The sequence below is a fragment of the Schistocerca nitens genome, chromosome 2 (genome assembly GCF_023898315.1).
Source record: "Schistocerca nitens isolate TAMUIC-IGC-003100 chromosome 2, iqSchNite1.1, whole genome shotgun sequence".
In the NCBI taxonomy this organism is placed as follows: Eukaryota; Metazoa; Arthropoda; class Insecta; order Orthoptera; family Acrididae; genus Schistocerca; species Schistocerca nitens.
In genome coordinates, this window is record NC_064615.1 from 942,330,051 (window position 1) to 942,354,166 (window position 24,116).

Consider the following 24,116-nt stretch of genomic DNA (forward strand, 5'->3'; position numbering starts at 1 on the left):
TTTTGAAGAAGGGAGCATTTATAGGTGGACATACAACGGTTGAATAGAAGGGATAGAATCTGGTGTGCATTTGAGGAGGTTGGCTGCAATAGGATGGAATGTACAGCACATTGTTAAGCGTGAGAGGAATTTTGCGAGGGTATCTACTTTGGTGAAAATGAAGTGGGAGTGGTTTTGGGAACTCTAGCTGTGGCGTTGACACAGAATGTAGAGAGGACATCCAGTTTGATTTGTAGGAAAAGTTGGGGATGTTCAAAATGGTGGAGTGATGACAAAGTATTTGATGTCTTCTGAAGCCGGTTAGGGACGTAGGTAGTTGGCTGGGTGCAGCGACGTGTCAGTGGGGCAGGTAGGAACTTGGGGACAGGAAGTTTGGGTATGGTAAGAGGCGTTGCAGTCTTACTTTGTAGAAAGATAGTCTTGGTAGATTCTAGTCATGTCACATGTGATTCCGTGCCTCGCGTGTGCAACACAACTCCACTCTTGTCTCTTCGACATTGAAGGTGAGATGTTATGCGCTTTCTGCGGTGGACCACTGCACACAGGGATTATGGCACATTATGTGATGAAAACTATCCGAACGCCCCTACGTAATGCGGGATTGACCACTAGATGTCATGAGAGGCGGATCTGCCAATATAAAAGGAGATGGCAAGTATGTGTTGTCATTAAGAAAGGAGTAACAACAGCATGGGTCTGTCAACAGAGCTCAGTCAACCTTCTAAAGTTGCCCAAGTGCATTGCTGATATTGTGACTGTGAAGCATAAATGAAAAGAAACAACCACGACCAGACAGACCTAACCGTATTGCGGAAGGTAGACGTAAAAAAAAAGAAAAAAAAAGGAGTCCTGAAGTTAGCGGAAGTGAATTCGAAAGTACTACCAGCAGCTCATGTAGTACAAGACTGTGCGTAGGGAGTTAAAAAGAATGGGACCGAATGGTCGAGCAGGACCGCAAAAGCCACACATTTCTTTAGCCATTGCTAAGCGACGCTTGAGGAGATGTATAGGGCGACGCCTCTGGACAGTGGATGACTAGAAACGAGTGATTTGTATCACAACATAACCTCTGGCATTCCGATGGAAGGTTTCGTGTTCGGTAAACGCCTGGAGAACGTTATGTGTCATCATCTGTAGTGACAATAGTGAAATACTGAGGAGGTAGTGTTATGGTATGGGGAAATTTATCGTGATTACGTTGTAGTCCTCCTACTGTGCTCATGGAAACGCTAAATGGGAAAGGATACGAACACATTTTATAGCATTGTGTACTGCCTACAGTAGATGAAATATTCGGAGAGGATGATTACATCAGCACGACAATGGATCCTATTATAATGCAGCATCTGTGAGGCAATTTTTTATGGACAATAACATTTCTGAAATGGACTGGCCTTCCTAGAGTGCCGACCTGAACCCAATGGAAGACCTCCGGGGCGAGTTAGAACATAGACTTCGCTCCACACCCCTGGTTCCAACATCACGACCTCCACTGGTTTCGGCTGTTGAGGGAGAATGGGCTGCCATTCCTCCACAGATATTGAGACATCTCACTGAAAGTGTCCCCAGCAGTTCAAGCCGTCATTGAGGCGAAGGGTGGACACACGCTGTATAAATGTCCAGTAACAGTGATCCACATACAGGGTGTTTCAAAAATGACCGGTATATTTGAAACGGCAATAAAAACTAAACGAGCAGCGATAGAAATACACCGTTTGTTGCAATATGCTTGGGACAACAGTACATTTTCAGGCAGACAAACTTTCGAAATTACAGTAGTTACACTTTTCAACAACAGATGGCGCTGCGGTCTGGGAAACTCTATAGTACGATATTTTCCACATATCCACCATGTGTAGCAATAATATGGCGTAGTCTCTGAATGAAATTACCCGAAACCTTTGACAACATGTCTGGCGGAATGGCTTCACATGCAGATGAGATGTACTGCTTCAGCTGTTCAATTGTTTCTGGATTCTGGCGGTACACCTGGTCTTTCAAGTGTCCCCACAGAAAGAAGTCACAGGGGTTCATGTCTGGCGAATAGGGAGGCCAATCCACGCCGCCTCCTGTATGTTTCGGATAGCCCAAAGCAATCACACGATCATCGAAATATTCATTCAGGAAATTAAAGACGTCGGCCGTGCGATGTGGCCGGGCACCATCTTGCATAAACCACGATGTGTTCGCAGTGTCGTCTAAGGCAGTTTGTACCGCCACAAATTCACGAAGAATGTCCAGATAGCGTGATGTAGTAATCGTTTCGGATCGGAAAAATGGGCCAATGATTCCTTTGGAAGACCTGGCGGCCCAGACCAGTACTTTTTGAGGATGCAGGGACGATGGGACTGCAACATGGGGCTTTTCGGTTCCCCATATGCGCCAGTTCTGTTTATTGACGAAGCCGTCCAGGTAAAAATAAGCTTCGTCAGTAAACCAAATATTGCCCACATGCATATCGCCGTCATCAATCCTGTGCACTATATCGTTAGCGAATGTCTCTCGTGCAGCAATGGTAGCGGCGCTGTGGGGTTGCCGAGTTTGAATTTTGTATGGATAGAGGTGTAAACTCTGGCGCATGAGACGATACGTGGACGTTGGCGTCATTTGGACCGCAGCTGCAACACGGCGAACGGAAACCCGAGGCTGCTGTTGGATCACCTGCTGCACTAGCTGCGCGTTGCCCTCTGTGGTTGCCGTACGCGGTCGCCCTACCTTTCCAGCACGTTCATCCGTCACGTTACCAGTCCGTTGAAATTTTGCAAACAGATCCTTTATTGTATCGCTTTTCGGTCCTTTGGTTACATTAAACCCCTGTTGAAAACTTCGTCTTGTTGCAACAACACTGTGTTCTAGGCGGTGGAATTCCAACACCAGAAAAATCCTCTGTTCTAAGGAATAAACCATGTTGTCTACAGCACACTTGCACGTTGTGAACAGCACACGCTTACAGCAGAAAGACGAAGTACAGAATGGCGCACCCACAGACTGCGTTGTCTTCTATATCTCTCACATCACTTGCAGCGCCATCTGTTGTTGAAAATTGTAACTACTGTAATTTCGAAAGTTTGTCCGCCTGAAAATGTACTGTTGTCCCAAGCATATTGCAACAAACGGTGTATTTCTATCGCTGCTTGTTTAGTTTTTATTGCCGTTTCAAATATACCGGTCATTTTTGAAACACCCTGTACTTTCGATCATACAGAATATATTTCATCTCCTTTCTATCCTACCTATCAAAATAAGTTACTAAAATTTCATCAACAAGACTTCACTTTTCGGTGTACCTATGCTAATATTTAATCGTAGAGACAAAATTACTGGCTAGCACCACAGTCATCTCTTGTCTTCACGTCACCGTCCTTTGTCGCCACAAGGAGTGGCCGCGCGGTTGGAGGCACCATGTCACGAATCGCGCGGCCCCTTCCGCAGGAGATTCGAGTCCTCCCTCAGCATGAGTGTTGCGTCTTGTCCTTAGCGTAAGTTGGTTTAATTAGTGTGTAAGTCTAGGGACCGATGACCTCAGCAGCTTGGTCCCTCAGGAATTCACACACACTTGAACATACTTGTTCTTTGTCGTGACCGTTCTACCTGCAATGAGCTAACTAATCTCTTAGTGAATTTATGCATCTTAGGCTATTATAGCAAACACAAAGACTCGTCATTTACATGCGACGCCCTCTGTGTTCACAGTATTGTGGCGCACAATCCTCCAATAGCCGCCTACCTGTCGATGTACACCGCGAGCAAGCACGCCGTGAAGACGCTGCTGGAAGGACTCCGGAAGGACCTGGTCGCCAGGAAGAGCAAGATTCGCGTTGGGGTGAGTTCTTAATCACAAACTAGCCATCGCCATCGACCGTTATATTTCCACATTAGGTACCACCGTTCCATCACCATATTGTTAAAAGTAGTTCACATCCCTACTAAAGGCTCTTTACATATCTTGTATATTCCACTCATCAAACAATAAGCCTAAAACAAATTCTTCATTTTAAGTATCATTCATATGTAAGTAGGCTGTTTAGGTTTTTTATTGGTAACGCCACCTCTGTATGAAAATCACTGGCTGTGCTGTGTGCAGTCTGTGGCTGCTTTGCATTGTAGTAATACTCGCCATTGTAGTGTTAGGCAGCTGGCTGTTAACAGCGCGTAGCGTTGCGCAGTTGGAGGTCAGCCGCCAGCAGTGGTGGATGTGGGGAGAGAGATGGCGGAGTTTTGAAATTTGTCATGAACTGCTATATATATTATGACTATTGAGGTAAATACATTGTTTGTTCTCTATTAATATCTTTCATTTGCTAACTATCCCTATCAGTAGTTAGTGCCTTCCATAGTTTGAATCTTTTATTTAGCTGGCAGTAGTGGCGCTCGCTGTATTGCAGTAGTGGGAGTAACCAAGATTTTTGTGAGGTAAGTGATTTGTGAAAAGTACAGGTTAATGTTAGTCAGGGCCATTCTCTTGCAGAGATTATTTAAAGTCAGATTGCGTTGCGCTAAAAAAAAAGATATTGTGTGTCAGTTTAAGCACAGTAGTGTACTATTATTGAAAGGGGACGTTTCATATGTCGACCCTTAGCCTAGGATACCTCACTGGAATCTTCTGATTTTTTCTTGTAGTTTGTGTAATTAGTGTAGATGTTGTTTATTGCTAGCGCGTAATTGTAGAGAGAATCTCCTTTGTAGTTGCAGTCTTTCATTGTTGTACAGTAAAACAGGTGTGGCACGCATGTAGATTTGCACCAAGTATTTCGCAGCTGCAATTAACTAGATATTATTTTCAGTGCTATGTTAATGTGTTCCCCTATTTTTGCTCTTCAAATTGTGTTTTTCTGTGTTGTCGTGTGAAATACTGTGACAATAATGGCGTGTGAAAAACGTAATACTAGGCTCCAAAGTAAACTGAGAAATGACAGTGAAAACGAAAGCAGTGTGTTAGCGCCACCGAGTAATGAATTAACTGATGTTCAAAGTAGTAATTTGGTAATTGTGCATAGGGAAATGGAGCGGGCGGCAAACAATGGCGTGCACAGTGAAACAATTAGTGAAGAGGGAAGCATTATCGATCGATCGGTCGGCAACAGCTCGCCTCAGGAATCGGGTATGACAGGACACAATTTTTCAAATATTGTAGACTCAGGTTTTGGGTCCTCACCGTTTTCTCAAATGAGTCAAGACACATTTTCTGCTTGTCAAAATGTGAATGTTGCCGGTGAAAATGCACTGCAAAAAAAGCATAGAGAAACAGATTCCAGACACTAATACATTATTATTGCAATTAATGCAACAAATGGGACAAAATCTTCGAAAGTTAGACACAGTGGAACAACATCAGAGACAAACACAGCAAAAGCTTCAAAAATTAGACACAATGGAACAACACCAGAGACAAACACAGCAACAGTTAGAGGCAATGGAACAAAAGCTTCAAAAGTTAGACTCAGTGGAAAACAAGCTTGAACAAACACGTGAAGATTTAACTACCGAGTTACATAACATTGAATCGAAATGTCAAAAAGTCTGTAATGATGTAAAAACACAAATTTGTGAGCATTTTCAACCTATTTTTTCGCGGCATGAAAAAGCATTACAGAATCACGAAGCAGCCATAAAAGAACTGCAAATTATTGTTCATGAAAATCATGAGACCTTGCAAGCTAAAATTGACTCAGTTGCATCTACCGATTCGGTTACGCAACTTGCAAAAACCCAGGAAAACTTAAAGGACACAGTAGAAAGACACATGGAGGAAATTAGTACATTATCAGAGAAAGTAGTTGAACTTTCGGATCAGCTAAATAATTTATCTACGAAGGTAGATGATAATCTGAATGACACAAAACCGGTAGTCTTTAATGACACAGAAGAGAGCGAACAAATTAGGAAACTGAAACAAAATCTGAATCAAATTAATACGCAACACCAAGTAGAAATCCGCGAAGTACAAGATCAGCTGACACAGGTAATACAAGAATTACGTATTTCAGAGGACACTCGCGCTCCAACACGGGAAGAGGGACATAGAAATACGGAAAAGACGCAAAATAATAACACAGGGCATTTCGGAAGTTATGAAAGAAACTGGCAATGTGCACCGAATTTTGAAGTGGAACCGCCGAAACGACGTAACAATGACCGATATGCGACTCGCCGACATGATGACTTTGACTATAAGCTGTTCATTACTACACGTAAATTCAAAACATTTAAGAATTCTGCCAACGACATTCATCCACAAGCGTGGCTCCATCAATTCTCTCATTGTTTTCCCCCCAACTGGTCATTGGAGCACAGGTTAGAATTTATGTGTGGCTACTTGGAGAATGAACCAGCTGTAAGAATGCGATCGGTCATTCACGATTGTCACAGTGAAGGAGATTTTTATCATGCCTTCCTCTCAGCATATTGGTCTCAAGCCACACAAGACCGAGTAAAACATAGCATCATGATGATGAAATACTTGAGTCACAAATTCTTTCTAGTTTACAAAGGACCTTACAGAATCCGACGTATACCACATGATAATTGCGTTGAAGTTGAAACTCTGCGTACTAGGAAGAATAAAGGTTTACACCACATTTCACATGGAAAACCGTTTATTGAGAGATAATCTGCTTTTTAACTTAGTCTTTGCTATAAAATTTTTCGCTTCACATTTCTAGTATGCTTTGTCAGACTTAAGAAACTGTTAACATACAACAATGTTTGAAGTTAAATATCCAATCAAGAACCAAGAGAACTTATTTAAACAGAAATTACGAATGCATTGTTATTGTGAACAGACGACACAGTGTTATTGTGTGTGTGCATTCTTGCTTGTTTGTTGCACGATTACGTAACGACTATAAGGCTCGCTTACTTAGAACATTTACCAGTACTGTTAATGAGATTTTAATGCTACATTTTGGTTTATTTGAAAATACATTCTGAAATTAAAGTGCTTTCTGAGAGATACCAGATGACACAGAGGTTAGTTTATGTGACAGCTACACGATTTTATCACGACGCTACTAATGAGTGACAATTTACATTGTTGCTTTTGCGGTGTATCTGTTTTATATCTGCACAATTTTTCTGAATTCTTCTGGAAAGTAAAACATGTTTTAGTAGTAACTTTTGTGGTATAGCTACAAGGAGACAGCCTTTTCTGTAGCACAACAATACGTTACAGCACAGCACTTTCTTCATCACGGTAATAAGCGTAATAACTAAGATATCTATACACAAAGCATTTCACTTTTGTTTATCATGAGGTAAGTACATTGACTTCTGCATAACTTAGCTTTCGGAGGACGATAACTACGAGACTTTCACAGAGGTTATCTTCCAACATGACGCACAATTTAGCGCTACAGTACACGTATTTGAGTCATTAATTTCGCACTTAAAACAATTATTTTTTTAAGATATTTGAAGTACAATGATACAAGGGTTTTCCGTGATATATTTCATTCCATTGCTGTAATCTGTAACACCTGAGGGTATAATTACATTAATCCTCAGGGGGGTACACGCTTACTTTGTGTACCATGTGTGTGGCAACCACAAGGAACCCTAGCTAATATGGTATTTGCTTATACAACTTTACACATCGGTACCATATTTCTCTAACACACAAATTACACAGCTATCTGATCATGTAACTGAGAGATAAACATTTTTTTTTTCACTACATTAGTGACAGATGTTTACGTAATTACACAGTTGAATAACTTCACACGTATGAAATTGCATTTTGTCAGTACTTTGTGAACTGTTCATATTTTTTTGGAACCATTGTGATACTATGAGAACTCTGAATGATGTATTTGGTATGGGATCATGATTTTTGAAGTGCGTTTGAGGCGGATGACACTTTTGACATGAGCAGAGAATTTTTTTAGGTTTTGAAATTATTGGAGGAAGCTACGACGATTTTGAGAGTTGACTGAGGTATTATGATGTTATTTTTACGACAACGATGTGTATTATGTTGTTGAGCTATGTTTATGATGAACAATTTGATGCTATATGGGGAATTTGATTATGCTATGTATTTATTACGATGAAATAGTGAAGTGTCGTCGCAAGATTGACGTGTCGACGAATCTGTATATGTGTAATAAGGTAAGGAGTAATGAAAAGTGATTAGGGACTCTGACTTGTGGAAAAGGTTGTTGGAACCCAAGAATCGTACTTCAAGGTTATGAAATGTGTGTAAATGTGTGACTGTATCACAATGCTGACGAATATTTTTTTTGGACACTTATATTTATAGGATTTTGTTTCTACAGATTTGCAACGCTAATTCTTGACCTGTGAAATATTTTTATACAAGACTGCCACTGTAGCGGAAACTGCTGTCGTATATATTTCCGTAAGAAAGTTAAGTGACCACCTGCACGTAATACGTCCGTGGGCACCCAGATGGGCGACAGCCGCCCGAGAAAAAAAAAAAAGCCATTAGCGTGTGCCTTCCAGCGGCACAGGTAGAAAAAGAAAAGAGGCCATTATTCTCGCTATTGATGTTCCTTTGTAGAAAGCATCGCAAAAACGACACGGTCGAACTTGAAAACATATGTTGACACTGTGGAGCTCTTAATTTATGATATTTACAGAAATGCCTAATGAAATGACGAGAAATATTTTTACATCTGCACACCTGATTATGACAAGCGTCTTTCTACGAGAGTTGAGAGATTTTCTGTACTACCTTATGAAATGCCCTATGGCTAATGAATGATGTTTCATGCCTTCCTTTGTACATATTTACTCATTTTGTTTAATATCTAGTATCTAGCTGCACTGCAGCATTGGTTAAAATAAAATTTAATAGATGTACTAATATAAATATTTTATGCCTACAGATCCAGTAAATAATTTTATGATCTATTCAAAAAAAACGAAGGAGCATAAAAAGATATTTCCCTTCACAGGAATTGCATACGGAATTTTCTTTTCAACTACTGGGTAATTTTTTTTGGTAGAATAACTTCTTGTGGCGCACCACTTTAATTACATAGACATTAAGATGTGATTATACATTTCCCTTATCTGCATTGTTATCTTTAGTGTACTATTTTTTTTGCTTGAGCTATGTCATGTTTAGGTATTTCATTTTCTGCTGCTGTTTGCCAGGCATAATGTTACTGAATTTGACTTTGTATTACGCTGTTAAGCCAGTTTTACTACTGATTTATTTTTCTTGTTTGCTGCGCATTGCCTCATATTAGTTGTAATGTTGAATTGCTTGGTAATTTAGATTTACTGTAGCTTGCTTTGCCAGCTTGAAATTTTTGTCATTGATGTTTGTTACTTGATTTGTGCTGCTGCATTGCCTCGTCCCTTAGTTTAATATCTGAGCTCAGTAGATTTAAGTTAGCTTAAGAGGGGGTAGACTATATAAGAAACTAGTTGTGATGAATGGAAAGAAATGCATTGAAGGGATATGAAAACGTTTTGGGCCAAAATGAGTATTGTACAATGAGCCATAATTGTTTTGAAAGAAATATGGTTGGAATACAAAAAGGAGGTATAGATAGGACTTTTTGGGAATAATGATGAATGAAGGGAGATCTCCAAGAACAAAAAAGGTTTTGTTCGCAAAATACTGCAGTACCAAATGTTATATTGAAAACAAACCGTGTCCTTTCCCTCTGTGTTATTATGCTATGTGTTTGTGTACCCTTGTGTATTTCTTTTCTTCCTGTCTCTGTGTACTGTTTCATAGAAATTTTTTTCTGTTCTAGTACTAAGCTACATTCACTATGATGAGGAATACTGTTATCCTCAAATATAATTTGCATTAATAATATGTTATTTTCTTTGTAAAGATGTTTAGACATTATTTATTCTGTTTTGTTTTAATGCTCATGTGTGAAGTTGATGTTTCAAAATTTATTCTGATCTATATGTATGTACTTATGTCATTATTTTTGTAACACTGATGTATATGTTTATTTCTATTCTATTGTAAAACCTGTACTACAAATGTTATCTGTATCGTTATGTTCTTTAATGATGTATTTTGTACCTTTGTAATTGTATTCTTCTGTTATAAAATTGTAATTGACACCAGGTCATCAAATTAAGTAACTTGTAAGTTACATTTCACTGCACACGTTTCTATTGGTCATAGTATATGGACAATATGTGAGAATAGGGACTGTTAGTGTTTGCACGTGTGTTAATAATCCAGCAAGGGACTGGTTAACAGCATTGCTGGTTCTCAGGACAATTCAAAAACTTTGTGAGTGCACAAGTGGTGGTTATGGACTTGCTCTATTATCCGCAAGACTCTTCAATGGTGATTGTGCACCTGCATAGTCACAACAGATGGCTGCTGGCCATCTCTACAAGGACTACAGTGGGTCTGCATCTTTGGCGGCCCACCAATACCGTAATCTCTACCAGGACTACAGTGGGTCTGCTCTGTGATGACCTACCCACCAATATTCTTCAAAACTTCGATTGACTCCGCTGTGGGTTTGCTCTGTTGTGGCCCATTACCTGTCAGCATGTCAAGAGTCAGCACTGTCTTTCCGTTGGAAGGACAACACTACTTCTTCAAGACTGCATGGCAATCCACTACTTCCGTGTGCATTTTCTTTTACTGCTCAGACTTTGGGAAAAACACTGCAATGTGATGAATGATCAGGACTGTCTTTATGGACTGTGAGAAAATTTTAGCTTTTGACCAACATTGTATCAATAAGCGTGTGCATTTGATTTCTTTGTTATTGTAATTACGATTATGAAAAATTTTAACAAATATGTTGCATGGGGGCTTAATTAAATGTATGATGCAAATAATTTTAATTTTTTGATTTATTAGCTGTCTGTTCGGTTACGAAGTCTCGTAACGGTTGGCCCTGACTAGTATTATTACGCTATCTGACTGCTTAGAACAACAACAAAGAATGAAATGGAAATTTTCATTAACACAATTAATTAATTAAGTCCCCAGCAACTATAAAACCTATGAAACCAAAGCACAAGTATAACTGTTCTGTGTGTGGAAGTATGACTCAACGTACACATCTGGCACGGTTCTTCTTCAAAAGACAAGAATTTCAAATACCATTTATACTGAATTAATTAAAGAAAATAAAAATACCATAATTACTCAAGAAAACCAGAATTACGCTCTAATACAAGAACACAAGCCAGATGCTTTGTTGACTGAACCTGTAATGACGCATTATTTAAAACATGGAAATAATGAAAAATAAATCAAGTTTCGTTACCTTCATATATTGACCAAAATCACTCTAATCATTACAATATATCTCCACACCGACTCGCTATTACCACATCTCAACAAGAACTTTTCAGTATCACATCTCAGAAAGCACACCCTACTAGCACATCTCAACACGAACTGACTACTACGAGTCCTCGACAGGCACTGACTACTACGACATCTCAATAATCACTTCCCGTGGAGGCGGCGGAACAATGCTCTCTAGCGATCTCTGGCGCTGTGGCTCAGTGTAGCCACCTTTCATATGCCCTTCCTCCACGGCTAGAATTTGATGGTATTTTTGCCAGCATTGGTGGTGAAAATACCACCAAATTCGTCAAAAAAATACAGACAAAAATAAAAGATAATATTAATACGTAAATATCATATAACAAGATAAAATTTTGGCTTTGCACTGACCTTTCAATAACCTAATATATAAAATACAGTAAGCAATACAAATTCTTTCATACATGTGACTTTACATAACAGTTTACACAAGTATTACGTGGTTAAACAGTTCAATCAATAGCGTCAGCAATGACGAATATGTGCACGTAAGAGTCTCATAACTTTTCACAAACAGTAATACACAAAAAATCAGTTTATACAAATATTCACATAAACGCTTTCCATAGCTCAAGAATAATCAGTTGACAGTTCCAGCAGTAGCACCCAGCAATGGTCAACAGGTGCTGACACCAACAAGTGACATCATCTCAGTAGAAGCAGTCCATCAGTGGCACCCAGTAATGTTGAGCAGGTGCAGACACCAACAAGTAACACCATTTCAGTAGAATCAGTCCATTAGTGGCACCAGCAATGTTGATCAGGTGCACACAGCAACAGGTGACTTCATTTCAGTAGAAGCAATCCATCAGTGGCACCCAGCAATGTTGAGCAGGTGCAGACATCAACAGGTGACATCTTTTCAGTAGAAGCAGTCCATCAGTGGCACCCAGCAATGTTGAGTAGGTGCAGACACCAACAAGTAACACCATTTCAGTAGAAGCAGTCCATTAGTGGCACCAGCAATGTTGATCAGGTGCACACAGCCAACAGGTGACTTCATTTCAGTAGAAGCAATCCATCAGTGGCACCCAGCAATGTTGAGCAGGTGCAGACACCAACAAGTAACACCATTTCAGTAGAAGCAGTCCATTAGTGGCACCAGCAATGTTGATCAGGTGCTGACCGCAGTCTTTATGGACTATCACTATCACGAATCACACTGTTCATCAGCAGAAATTAAACATGTCCTTGTGGCACCAATCATGTAGAAAAAGTGCAAGTAACAGTCCATACTATTCACCATAACTACTGAGACAGTTCAGTCATGAACAATAGTTTGAATGCACATACAATTTCTTTAACAAATTATTATCAATGCTCTTACACTAAACATACAAATCATAATAAACACACAAATGATATCAGGTAATTGACACATTAACTATTACAGTACACAATAACAGTTAACCTATAATATTTATGGGTGTCAGTGCAAGCCACAACAAACAAGTGAAATAATATTTAGGAGATAGGTTGGGATCACTTCTCTGGGATTATAAAAGGAAAACACACAAAACACACTCACTCATCTTTCATCCACATTAGTGCTACTGTGTAATTGAATAGTGTTAACTGTGTAAATGCAATTCTGTCGAAATTTTATGTTCATTATGTGTATCAAGTAGTAGTGGCAGCAATGTATAACAGTCAATAATAGTTAGTCAACGTCATAGTCATCATGTCTAGACCAATGTTTGCCAAGCCAGATCAAATTGTACTGTTGCTGAACAACTGTCAGTGAGCCAAGATATGCACATGCTTCCTCTCTCAAAAAAAAGTATATACTGCTTAGTGATTTAACAAGTGTGTGTATAGACAATCTTCCTTCCACTTTAGTGTTCTAGTCTGCCATCTTCATCCTCCTTGTTCCATATAAACCAACAAAACAATATGCTCCTCATTTACTTTACCTCTTATCCTCCAAAACTCCAATAATCATCAACTTCACCTAATCTCAATACCTCAATAATACGTCGATACATATAAACCTCAGCACCAATATCATTTCACTTCCATAACAACTCTTTCCTCTAGTCAGTCTCCTCGAACAAGTACAGACAAAATCCTAGTGCAACTTCAATTCATCATCCCATACAATCCGAAGACACAGTGTCCACACACAACCTCTGTGTAATCCATCTGACCCAAATTTTCTACTCATTATAAATTATAAGATACATTTTGGTTCCTTGTCCATCATTAAATAAAAGAAATGCATACCTGACCTCTAACAGACTTTAGTTCGAATAACTCTCAGTAATTAAGTACGATTACGGAGTGTGAATGATCATAATATTTCACAGTGTGTACACCACTTCAAGAATCAAAGCAGAAGCAAACATGTGGAGTATTTTTTGTGTCAAGTGTCACTTCCTATTTCAATTGCTCACGAAAAATGCAGTGTAATACTGTCAATGGTCTAAACCTAGTTTTGGTATGTCATGTCGTTAGCTTCCTTCCTATTAGCATAAATTTATACAGCTTCCATAAAACCTCAGCTCATGTGACTTCTATGACTTTCTTGTACTAATGTCGTTCGTCGAATTATAGCAGTTCATTTTCTTATCTTAAAAATATAAGGCACTGAGCGTAAGCAAAACAAGCAATAGCGAGTAAATATACCAGTAGAGAACAGAATGTCAACAAGTGGATGCAGCACAATTCTTACAACGAGGCTCTGCCAAGCGAACAATCTATAATTAATACAATAGTGTGACCTAAACTCTATGTACGTACACAGTATATCAGCATTTCTATATTCTAAATTGAAGAGCAGTTATGACAACAAAACAGAAACGTGTAAATATGCAATCCATACGCACAGCAGCAAACATGCCTTACACAATAAACAGGTCATTAGCATCACATCGACATAAGCAAATAAATGTTCATATGTAATCTTAATAAGTACCCATGAAGGCGCAAGCAGATAAATCACAAAGTATAACTTACATATCTAACCACATCAGCACAATTAATCAGGTGACAATTATAATTTAAATAAATAAGCACAGCAGGCACATAATTAAAAAATATGACATCAGTGAAAAAGCATAGCAGCCAAGCGATGCATAATATACACAAATAATAACACTGTTCATTAATCAATAATTGTCAAAATCAGCAAATGTACACAAGCACGTCGCTTCACAAGTAAATTCATAGAACATGAAATTTAGCACAAAGTATGAATCACGTAATCGCGAGCAACAAATTACGTCTAAAGTACGTACCTAAGTGGAATTATGTTACCTGAAAAATAAACTCAATTAATAGTTACCCTTTTTAGTTTATTACCTTTTTTTTTTCGAAATTACATTCTTCCTGAAATTTTCTCCAAAGCAAGTCGTCTTAACGTCGGACACGCACAGAGTTTACCTGAAGGTCTTAAATACTTCATACAACCGTATCCTGAAAAATACTGAACGTTAATAACATAATTTATGAAGTCCTTATAGCTTTATACAGAATTTATTCGGAGAAATTAAACTGTGTATTTATTTACGTCTGTCAGTGCATTCGCACTGAGCGCTCGATCAGCTGTAGGCGCGTGACGTAGGAAGTAATTGTTTGCGGTCAACGACTGCCTTGTGCGGCGCGCCACTTGACTGTTGCTTTGAGTATGTGCCGCCGCCAAAACACAGCGCGGTACTCTTGCATTCTCCGCATGTTTACGTAGCTGTTAGTTTCTCTAAAGTATGTCATTCTACAAAAATTTTTACGTTCGATATATGATGTATTCCCTTAGAGCGCCGAGATTTAAGAGTTTCTACTTCAACAGTGTTATCATGAATAATTTTGCGAACTCTATACGGACCGTTATAAAGCAGAAAAAATTTGCGACATAAGCCTTTTCCTTTATGAGATAAACGGTGGGACTTAATTAACACCTTCTGGCCAACTGACAAGATTTTTAAACGACCAGGACGCTTAGCTGATTTCTCTCTTCTAGCAGCCGCCGATGCAATATTTCGTAGAGCCAGGTTGACAACTTCAGAATGCCGCAGTTTCCGTGAAGGCGGAAAAGGAACGATTTCAGAAATGCGAATTGTTGGTACTTTATTTTTTAATATCAATAGAGGCGGTAAAGAAGTTGAGTCATTAGGAAGTTCATTCAGAATGTTTTGAAAAATATGAAGATACTGATCCCAAGTTCTGTGATTCTGATGACAATAAAGACGGCACAATTTATTGATTTCCTTCATCCATCTCTCTGAAGCATTAGACTGAGGGTGAAAAAGTGAAATGAAGATTGGTTTAATTTTCCGACGCCGTAGAGTACGAAGCCAAATTTTAGAGCGAAACTGTGATCCATTATCTGATATAACCTTATCAACATGACCAACTTCTTTAAGAAAATGTTTGATGAAAGCGTTAGATACTGAACGAGCTGTTGCTTTGCGTAACGGTGTAAAACACACATATTTTGATGTCAATTCCACTGCTACGAAAATGTACGCAAAACCATTAGTAGAACGAACCACTGGACCGAACAAATCGACTGCAGCCATCTCCTTTAATTTCGCTGGAATGATAGGAAACAACGGTGCTCTGTGAGAAACTGTTGGCGGCTTAGCCTTTTGACATAATTTGCATTTGGCAAGAACAGATCGAATACGTTTTTCCATATTACTGAAGTAACAATTTTCTCGCAATTTATGAAAGCATTTTCTGGGACCAAAGTGCGCATAACTGAAATGTGTGTACCAAATCAATTTATTGACCCACTCATCAGGAATACAAACTAACCAAACAGAGTTGTCGACCGATTTTCGTTTGAAAAGAATGTCATTGCGAACTAAATAATGCTGTCTAATCGCTACGCTTTCCTTTCTCCTCCACTTTTCCTTAATGTCCTTCCAGATTGGATCCTTATTTTGCTCCTTAGCGATGTCCTGGAGCGAAGACGAAATAAAGTTCTCAAACGCAACACCTTGAATATACATCAAACAATAATGGTTTTCTTTGCAGTCCTCTTCAGCTCTTTGTTTCAAACCCATAGGTGCACGTGATAAAGCATCAGCAACAATATTTGAAGATCCCTGTATGTAAACAATACTAAAATCAAATTCCTGTAGGTACAACGCCCATCGTGACAATCTGCCGTGAGTTAATTTTGTTGACATAAGAAATTCCAGAGCTCGATGATCGGTGTAAACCTTAGTATGTCTGCCAAACAAAAATGTGCGAAATTTTGTGAAGGCCCATACAACAGCCAAAGCTTCAAGTTCCGTAATCGAATAATTCTTTTCGGATTTAGAGAGAACACGACTTCCAAATGCAATAGTCTTCTGTACTACAACGCCGTTTTCTTCTATCTCTTGAAATAAGTGTGCACCTAGGCCTTTGTATGAGGAGTCCGTCGCCAAACAAAAATCTTTAGATAAATCCGGATGTGAAAGAAGTGGGGCAGCAACTAAAGCATCACGAAGTTGTTCAAATTCTGACTGAGCTTCCTCATCCCAACACCAATTAGAATTTTTTCCAGATAATTCACATAAACGAGGTGTGGCCAAATTGTCCAATCTAACAAAACGTCTAAGAAAATTACAAACACCAAGGAAACTACGAACATCACGTTTTGTGGAAGGAACAGCATAATTACGAATAGCGTCTAGTTTCTCTGGATCAGGGAGAATACCCTCTGTAGAAATAATGTGACCGAGAAATTTCACCTGAGAACGACCAAATTCTGATTTTTCCAAGTTCACTGTCATGCCAACTCGTGCAAAAATACGTAATAATGAATCCAAAATTTTGTTGTGCTCACTCCAAGAACGTTTAGCAATAAGAATGTCGTCAACATAAGAAGTAATATTGTCACGAAGATAAACAGGTAAAATTTCATTTAAACTGCGAATAAATGCTGCAGAAGATACAGTAAGTCCAAACGGTAATTTCCGAAACTGGTAACAGTTACCAAAGGCTAAAAAGGCAGTATATTTTCTACAATCAGGGTGGAGTTCTATTTGCCAAAAACTTGCGCGCATATCAATCGTGGATAAAACTTTAATTCCATGGAAATGTTGAAGAAGTTCATCTAAATTTTGTGGACGGTCAGTTTCAGGAATAATAATATTATTTATCTGTCTGGAATCCAGAACCAAACGAATTGATCCATCCTTTTTAAGAACAACGTGTAATGGGCTGGTATAAGGGCTGACTGCTGGCTCAATAATGCCCTGATCTAACATGTATTGAAGTTCATTCTTAACCTTGTCTCTGTAAGCCAAAGGAATAGCGTACGTTTTTCCTCGAAATGGTGTGTGTTCTTTAACTTTAAATAAATATTGTAAGCCTTGTATAGTTCCTGTGTGATGACTAAACACTGTAGCATGTGAAGTCAAAATATGGTGCAGCTCTTCTCTTGCAACGTCATCTGGCACTTCAGCTTTTTTAACCTTTTCATTAATTAATTCTTCGCTACTAATTATATCCTCCATCGCGTCTCTGTATCTATTGTCATTGTCATGAATAAACACACTGTCGTCATAATGCTCAACGAAAGCATCAGAAGTAAGAAACCTTAAACATTTTGTATCTGATTCAGATCTTGCTAAACACTCGAAAAATTTCAAACATTTCGGCATTCCGGCAACAGTCAAATTCACACTTCCTTCTTTAAAGTTCAAAATTGCCTTATGTGTGTTAAGAAACTCCATACCTAATATAATCTGTGTACTGAGTAATGGAACAATAATAAAATTAGCAGACAATTCGTATCCTTGACAAATGAAATTTAGGTTGGTCTGTTGTTTAACTTCCACACCTTTTCCAGAAATCGCTCCTCGAATTGTAGTTTTAGAAATAGGTAACACAGGACAGGCAATAGTTCTTTCACATATACGAAAAACTGATTCACTAATGACGTTCAATGGGCTCCCAGAATCTAAAACTGCAGTGAACTTATTCTTACCCACACATACTTCAATAACAGGATGTAAAAATGCGTCTACATTATTTTCCTTTTCATCTAGCAAAATGTCTCTCATGTCTTCCAGGCGTACGTAGTGTAAAGTCGTAGTGTCATTACTTTCTGAACCGTCTATATTGCTGCCAGAAGCCGAAGCTGCTAGTCATTGTCGATTGTCTGCGTCACGTCTTTGATTATTCCCGACATTTCGCGGATCAATTTCTACTATTTCCACTTGTCTCTCTGAATTTCTGTCACGCGGAGGATGCCAATTAGGTCCTTCCTGTCTGTTAGATGCAAATTCTTGGTTGTGTCTGTTATTAAAATTTCTGGTTTCCTGTCTGTCTGCATAACTACTTCTTGTATAATTTCGACTGTCACTTCTGAAATTATTGTTAGACCTACTACCCTGGTTATTTCTGTAGTAAGAGTTTCTATTATTGTATGAATAATTTCTGTCTTGATGATACCGATTACTGTTTCCGTATGATTGATCATTCCGGTAAGAATTACCGTTATAATTGTCTGTGTAATCTCTGTTAGAACGTCTGTTATTGTCATAAGGCTGGTATCTATTGTCCTGTCTGTTACGTCTGTCATTCTCAAAGTTACCCAAATAACGTCCGTTCCGATCACTATCCCTTTTCTCTGAAAATGTATTGTAATTACTGCTACTGAAAAAATTACAAGAAGTCCCGTCGTCGTTGTCATACTCAAGTTCTTGTAGCAAAGTCTTAAAAGTCTCAATGTCGTCTTTACATCTTCCGGCTAAAGCAATTTGTCTTATGGATTGTGGCAGCTTAGTTAAACAAATGCGAATTAATTCAGTCGGGCTGTAAGGGTTGGAAAGGAACTGATTCTTTCGAATCATGTCTTCAAAATATTCTGCTGGCGTGCGGAATTCAGACTGTTTGAAATTACGCTGCATAATAAGACTGTGTTTGACTCTGTCTTGCGTGTTTTCGGACCAATATGCCGATAGAAATGCATGATAAAAATCATTCAGATTATTACAATCTCTAATGAGTGCACGCATCCGCGTCGCCGGTTCGTTTTCTAAATATCCACACATAAATTCCAGTTTGTGACTTAGTGGCCAATTTGGTGGGAGTGCATACATAAATTGATCTAACCATGCACATGGATGTATGTCATTTTTAGAATTGCGGAAGATCTTAAATTTCCGAACAGTCAAAAAGTGTTTATAGTCAAAGTTTTCGCCTCGTGGCGACAAAGACCTACCGCGTCTGTCCCAGTTTGAATGTCGATTATTGTCAAGTTCGCGCGCCTGGCGCTCTCTTGTTGCATCCCGTAAATGAAACAAATTACTTTCTTCAAACCCCTCTGCTACCTGTGATTCTAAATTTCTTTTGCTGTCTTTTCCTACAATTTCACCTTCGAATTGTTTGACTTGCTTTCGTAATGCCTCTACTTCCCTTTTAACGCGTTCATTAAACTTTCCCTGATTTTCAACATGCTTATTTATGTTCTGGTACTCTTCGGTTTCTGCAAATGGTAATGGAGCTGTATCATCTGAATCTCTATCCCCATTTAAACTAAGACTTGTCAATTTATCTGAAATCTCCTCAACTCTTTCCGATAAATCACCTATTTGTTCTTTCTGTTTATTTACGTCTTCCGTAAGTGTCGCGACTCGGGTTTCAGTATTGTCACATTTAGTAGTTAACTGTTCACACTGTTGCGTTAAGTTATTTATTCTGTCATTTGGAACGGATTCCTCGATTCTCTCAAATATTTCTTCCTTATCGTGTGCACGTTGTAAATTTAACTCTGAAAATTTTTGTACTATCACGCGATCTCTTTCTTCCTGTTCTCTATCCTGTTCCCTTTGTCTAATCTCTACTACAATTAATCTATTATTGTGAGCATTCAAAATCGGTTGTACTTCCTCTCTAATCTCTTTCTTTAATTCATCCTTCATGTTTTTGAAACATGTCCCTATTCGTGAGTCTAACCGTGTTTCCATTGTTTCCATCTCTGCTTTAATTGTTCCTATTTGTGATCCCAACTGTGATCCCAGTGAGTCTAACCGTGTTTCCATTGTTTCCCTATCTGTTTTTAATTCAGATCGTAACTGTGATCCCATTGTTTCCCTATCTGTTTTCAATTCAGATCGTAACTGTGATCCCAGTGAGTCTAACCGTGTTTCCATTGTTTCCCTATCTGTTTTTAATTCAGATCGTAACTGTGATCCCAAATTTAATATTGCACCCAACAACTGCTCCATAATAGCCGGTTCGAAATTCTTTTCGCCCCTAAAATTTCCCGCAAAACCAACTTCTTTCGTCATGGCTGTAAAGCTATCTGTGTTCGATACTATTTCAGAATCTTCTATCGTTAATCTCGTATTCTGTGAATTTTCTGATTGAGAAAAATTTTGAAATGGTTCCGAACTATTTTCCCGACTTATTAAATTGTTTTCCACTTCATTATTCATGATACTGTTTTCCTCTGTTGGCGAGTTCGCCATGTTAACAATTTCGTCATTCTCACTATCCATCATTTTTGCATTTTTCATCGATCGCGTAATCATTTACAAAACATACAAAACTCGTCACTATATGAAAATTACACACAATGACACTTTATCTCCAACAATACCATTCACACGAAATGTTTCCCTCAAACACGATTAATCGAACAATTGAAATAATTGCACTAAATTGTCAAACGCGTATACAAGACAACAAAATTAAATTCTGAAAAAAATACCATTATAAGAATGACAATTACCAAATCTACACATGCAAAACAGACTATAATTACTAAACTACAAATTGCTACAACAATGCTACTGTCTACTATTTTTACAATCAGAAGATTCCAAGGGACGATCCGAAGCAGTGGTCGCCACGTGCATGGGGGCTTAATTAAATGTATGATGCAAATAATTTTAATTTTTTGATTTATTAGCTGTCTGTTCGGTTACGAAGTCTCGTAACGGTTGGCCCTGACTAGTATTATTACGCTATCTGACTGCTTAGAACAACAACAAAGAATGAAATGGAAATTTTCATTAACACAATTAATTAATTAAGTCCCCAGCAACTATAAAACCTACGAAACCAAAGCACAAGTATAACTGTTCTGTGTGTGGAAGTATGACTCAACGTACACATCTGGCACGGTTCTTCTTCAAAAGACAAGAATTTCAAATACCATTTATACTGAATTAATTAAAGAAAATAAAAATACCATAATTACTCAAGAAAACCAGAATTACGCTCTAATACAAGAACACAAGCCAGATGCTTTGTTGACTGAACCTGTAATGACGCATTATTTAAAACATGGAAATAATGAAAAATAAATCAAGTTTCGTTACCTTCATATATTGACCAAAATCACTCTAATCATTACAATATATCTCCACACCGACTCGCTATTACCACATCTCAACAAGAACTTTTCAGTATCACATCTCAGAAAGCACACCCTACTAGCACATCTCAACACGAACTGACTACTACGAGTCCTCGACAGGCACTGACTACTACGACATCTCAATAATCACTTCCCGTGGAGGCGGCGGAACAATGCTCTCTAGCGATCTCTGGCGCTGTGGCTCAGTGTAGCCACCTTTCAATGTATTGGCCAGTGCCCAAAAAAATTTGTAAAATTTTTTGTGGGGAGCATGGGGGCTATGTAAGTAGGCTGTTTAGGTTTTTTATTGGTAACGCCACCTCTGTATGAAAATCACTGGCTGTGCTGTGTGCAGTCTGTGGCTGCTTCGCATTGTAGTAATACTCGCCATTGTAGTGTTAGGCAGCTGGCTGTTAACAGCGCGTAGCGTTGCGCATTTGGCGGTCAGCCGCCAGCAGTGGTGGATGTGGGGAGAGAGATGGCGGAGTTTTGAAATTTGTCATGAACTGCTATATATATTATGACTATTGAGGTAAATACATTGTTTGTTCTCTATTAATATCTTTCATTTGCTAACTATCCCTATCAGTAGTTAGTGCCTTCCATAGTTTGAATCTTTTATTTAGCTGGCAGTAGTGGCGCTCGCTGTATTGCAGTAGTGGGAGTAACCAAGATTTTTGTGAGGTAAGTGATTTGTGAAAAGTACAGGTTAATGTTAGTCAGGGCCATTCTCTTGTAGAGATTATTTAAAGTCAGATTGCGTTGCGCTAAAAAAAAAGATATTGTGTGTCAGTTTAAGCACAGTAGTGTACTATTATTGAAAGGGGACGTTTCACATATTAACGGTTTTCTAGTGAGTGAGTGGGACAGGATTTTCTAGTCTGGTGTGTAGTGTTTTATTACTTTTACAGTCTCTTTTTCTATCCCTTCCCCTGCTATAAGTTCTCCATAAAACTCATTTTTGACAAAACAAGACTTCATCTCTTCAGTAAACCGAGGAACGAGGAAAGGTCACCGTGTTCTATGGTTCAAATGGCTCTGAGCACTATGGGACTTAACATCTGTGGTCATCAGTCCCCTAGAACTTAGAACTACTTAAACCTAACTAACCCAAGGACATCACACACATCCATGCCCGAGGCAGGATTCGAACCTGCGACCGTAGTGGTCACACGGTTCCAGACTGAATCGTTTAGAACCGCACGGCCACACCGGCCGGCCCGTGTTCTATTCCAATGAACTGACTCTCCCGACTTACGACTAATCGTGGTGACGGGATGAATGCCGTAGGCTGCCAACAAGAGTGGGGACCAAATGGATGCCGTTATAAACGGTCCCCTTCCTTACGATCACTATGAGGAAGTTAGGGCAATCTCTTGTCCTGGGGTTGAGAAATGCACCCCAAAGGTGGATGAATCTCACTGAAAATCAACGTCAAGAGAAGGCGGAAACCAAAGAGAAACCACCGCATAAAATACATTAGTGATATCACAAGTTCTGTAGCCAAATGGATAGAAAGAAGGAAATAAATCAGACCACAGACCATGGTAATCGCAGTCCATGAGAAGCAGCCACAACAAGGTTTCTCAGGTCCACATTCAGCGAAACCCTTGAAAAACGGAAAGTAGTAGAAAATTTAAAATTGCAACATGGAATGCAATAATTCCACTTTAGTTGCAAAAACAGAAGAATTAAATTCTGGAAAACTAGAAATTTAAGATGCTGAACTAGATGTGTTAGATGTATCAGAAACTGCAAAGGTATTTTTACTGGAAAGAAAAATCTGTATCAAGTGATGTAGCAATTCCCTACCTGTTTATGGAAAATGGAAGAACAGTGTGATTAATACCTACCATGTTAAAGATCGACTAAAGGTTTCTCCAGTATACCTATGCACAATACAAGAAATAGTGAACAATAGGGAGTAGAAGATAAGCACGATCAAATAGGAGAACTTCCAGGAATAACAAATAAAAACATCAGTGTTATGGTAATAGGTGTCTCCAATGTCTGGACAGCTGCCTCAGTCCAGAATGGGTTGACAAATTCGGGTTGGGGTTGCTTGGGGGAAGAGACCAAACCGCGAGGTCATTGGTCTCATCGCATCAGGGGAGGATGGGGAAGGAAGTCGGCCGTGCCATTTCAAAGGAACCATCCCGGCATTTGCCTGGAGTGACTTAGGGAAATCACGGAAAACCTAAGTCAGGATGGTCGGACGCGGGATTGAACCGTTGTCCTTTCGAATGCGAGTCCAGTGTGATAACCACTGCGCCACCTCGCTCGGTAGGCAAATTCGGGATGGAAAACATGAATAGTAGAGGCGAAAGGCTATAAGAATTCTGTGAACACTGTGAAACGATCCTGACGAACACATCATTCTGCCGGCCGAAGTGGCCGTGCGGTTAAAGGCGCTGCAGTCTGGAACCGCAAGACCGCTACGGTCGCAGGTTCGAATCCTGCCTCGGGCATGGATGTTTGTGATGTCCTTAGGTTAGTTAGGTTTAACTAGTTCTAAGTTCTAGGGGA

The 24,116-nt window shown here is 39.1% G+C and overlaps 1 protein-coding gene across 1 annotated transcript in view; it reads left to right on the forward strand.

Moving 5' to 3' along the window:
- LOC126234719 (dehydrogenase/reductase SDR family member 11-like) overlaps window positions 1–24,116 on the forward strand; it is a 63,465-nt gene that overhangs the window by 33,054 nt on the left and 6,295 nt on the right. The window contains exon 4 of the mRNA XM_049943467.1: window positions 3,694–3,823. Within this exon, the coding sequence (XP_049799424.1) occupies window positions 3,694–3,823 (130 nt within the window). The remainder of the gene's footprint in view (window positions 1–3,693; window positions 3,824–24,116) is intronic.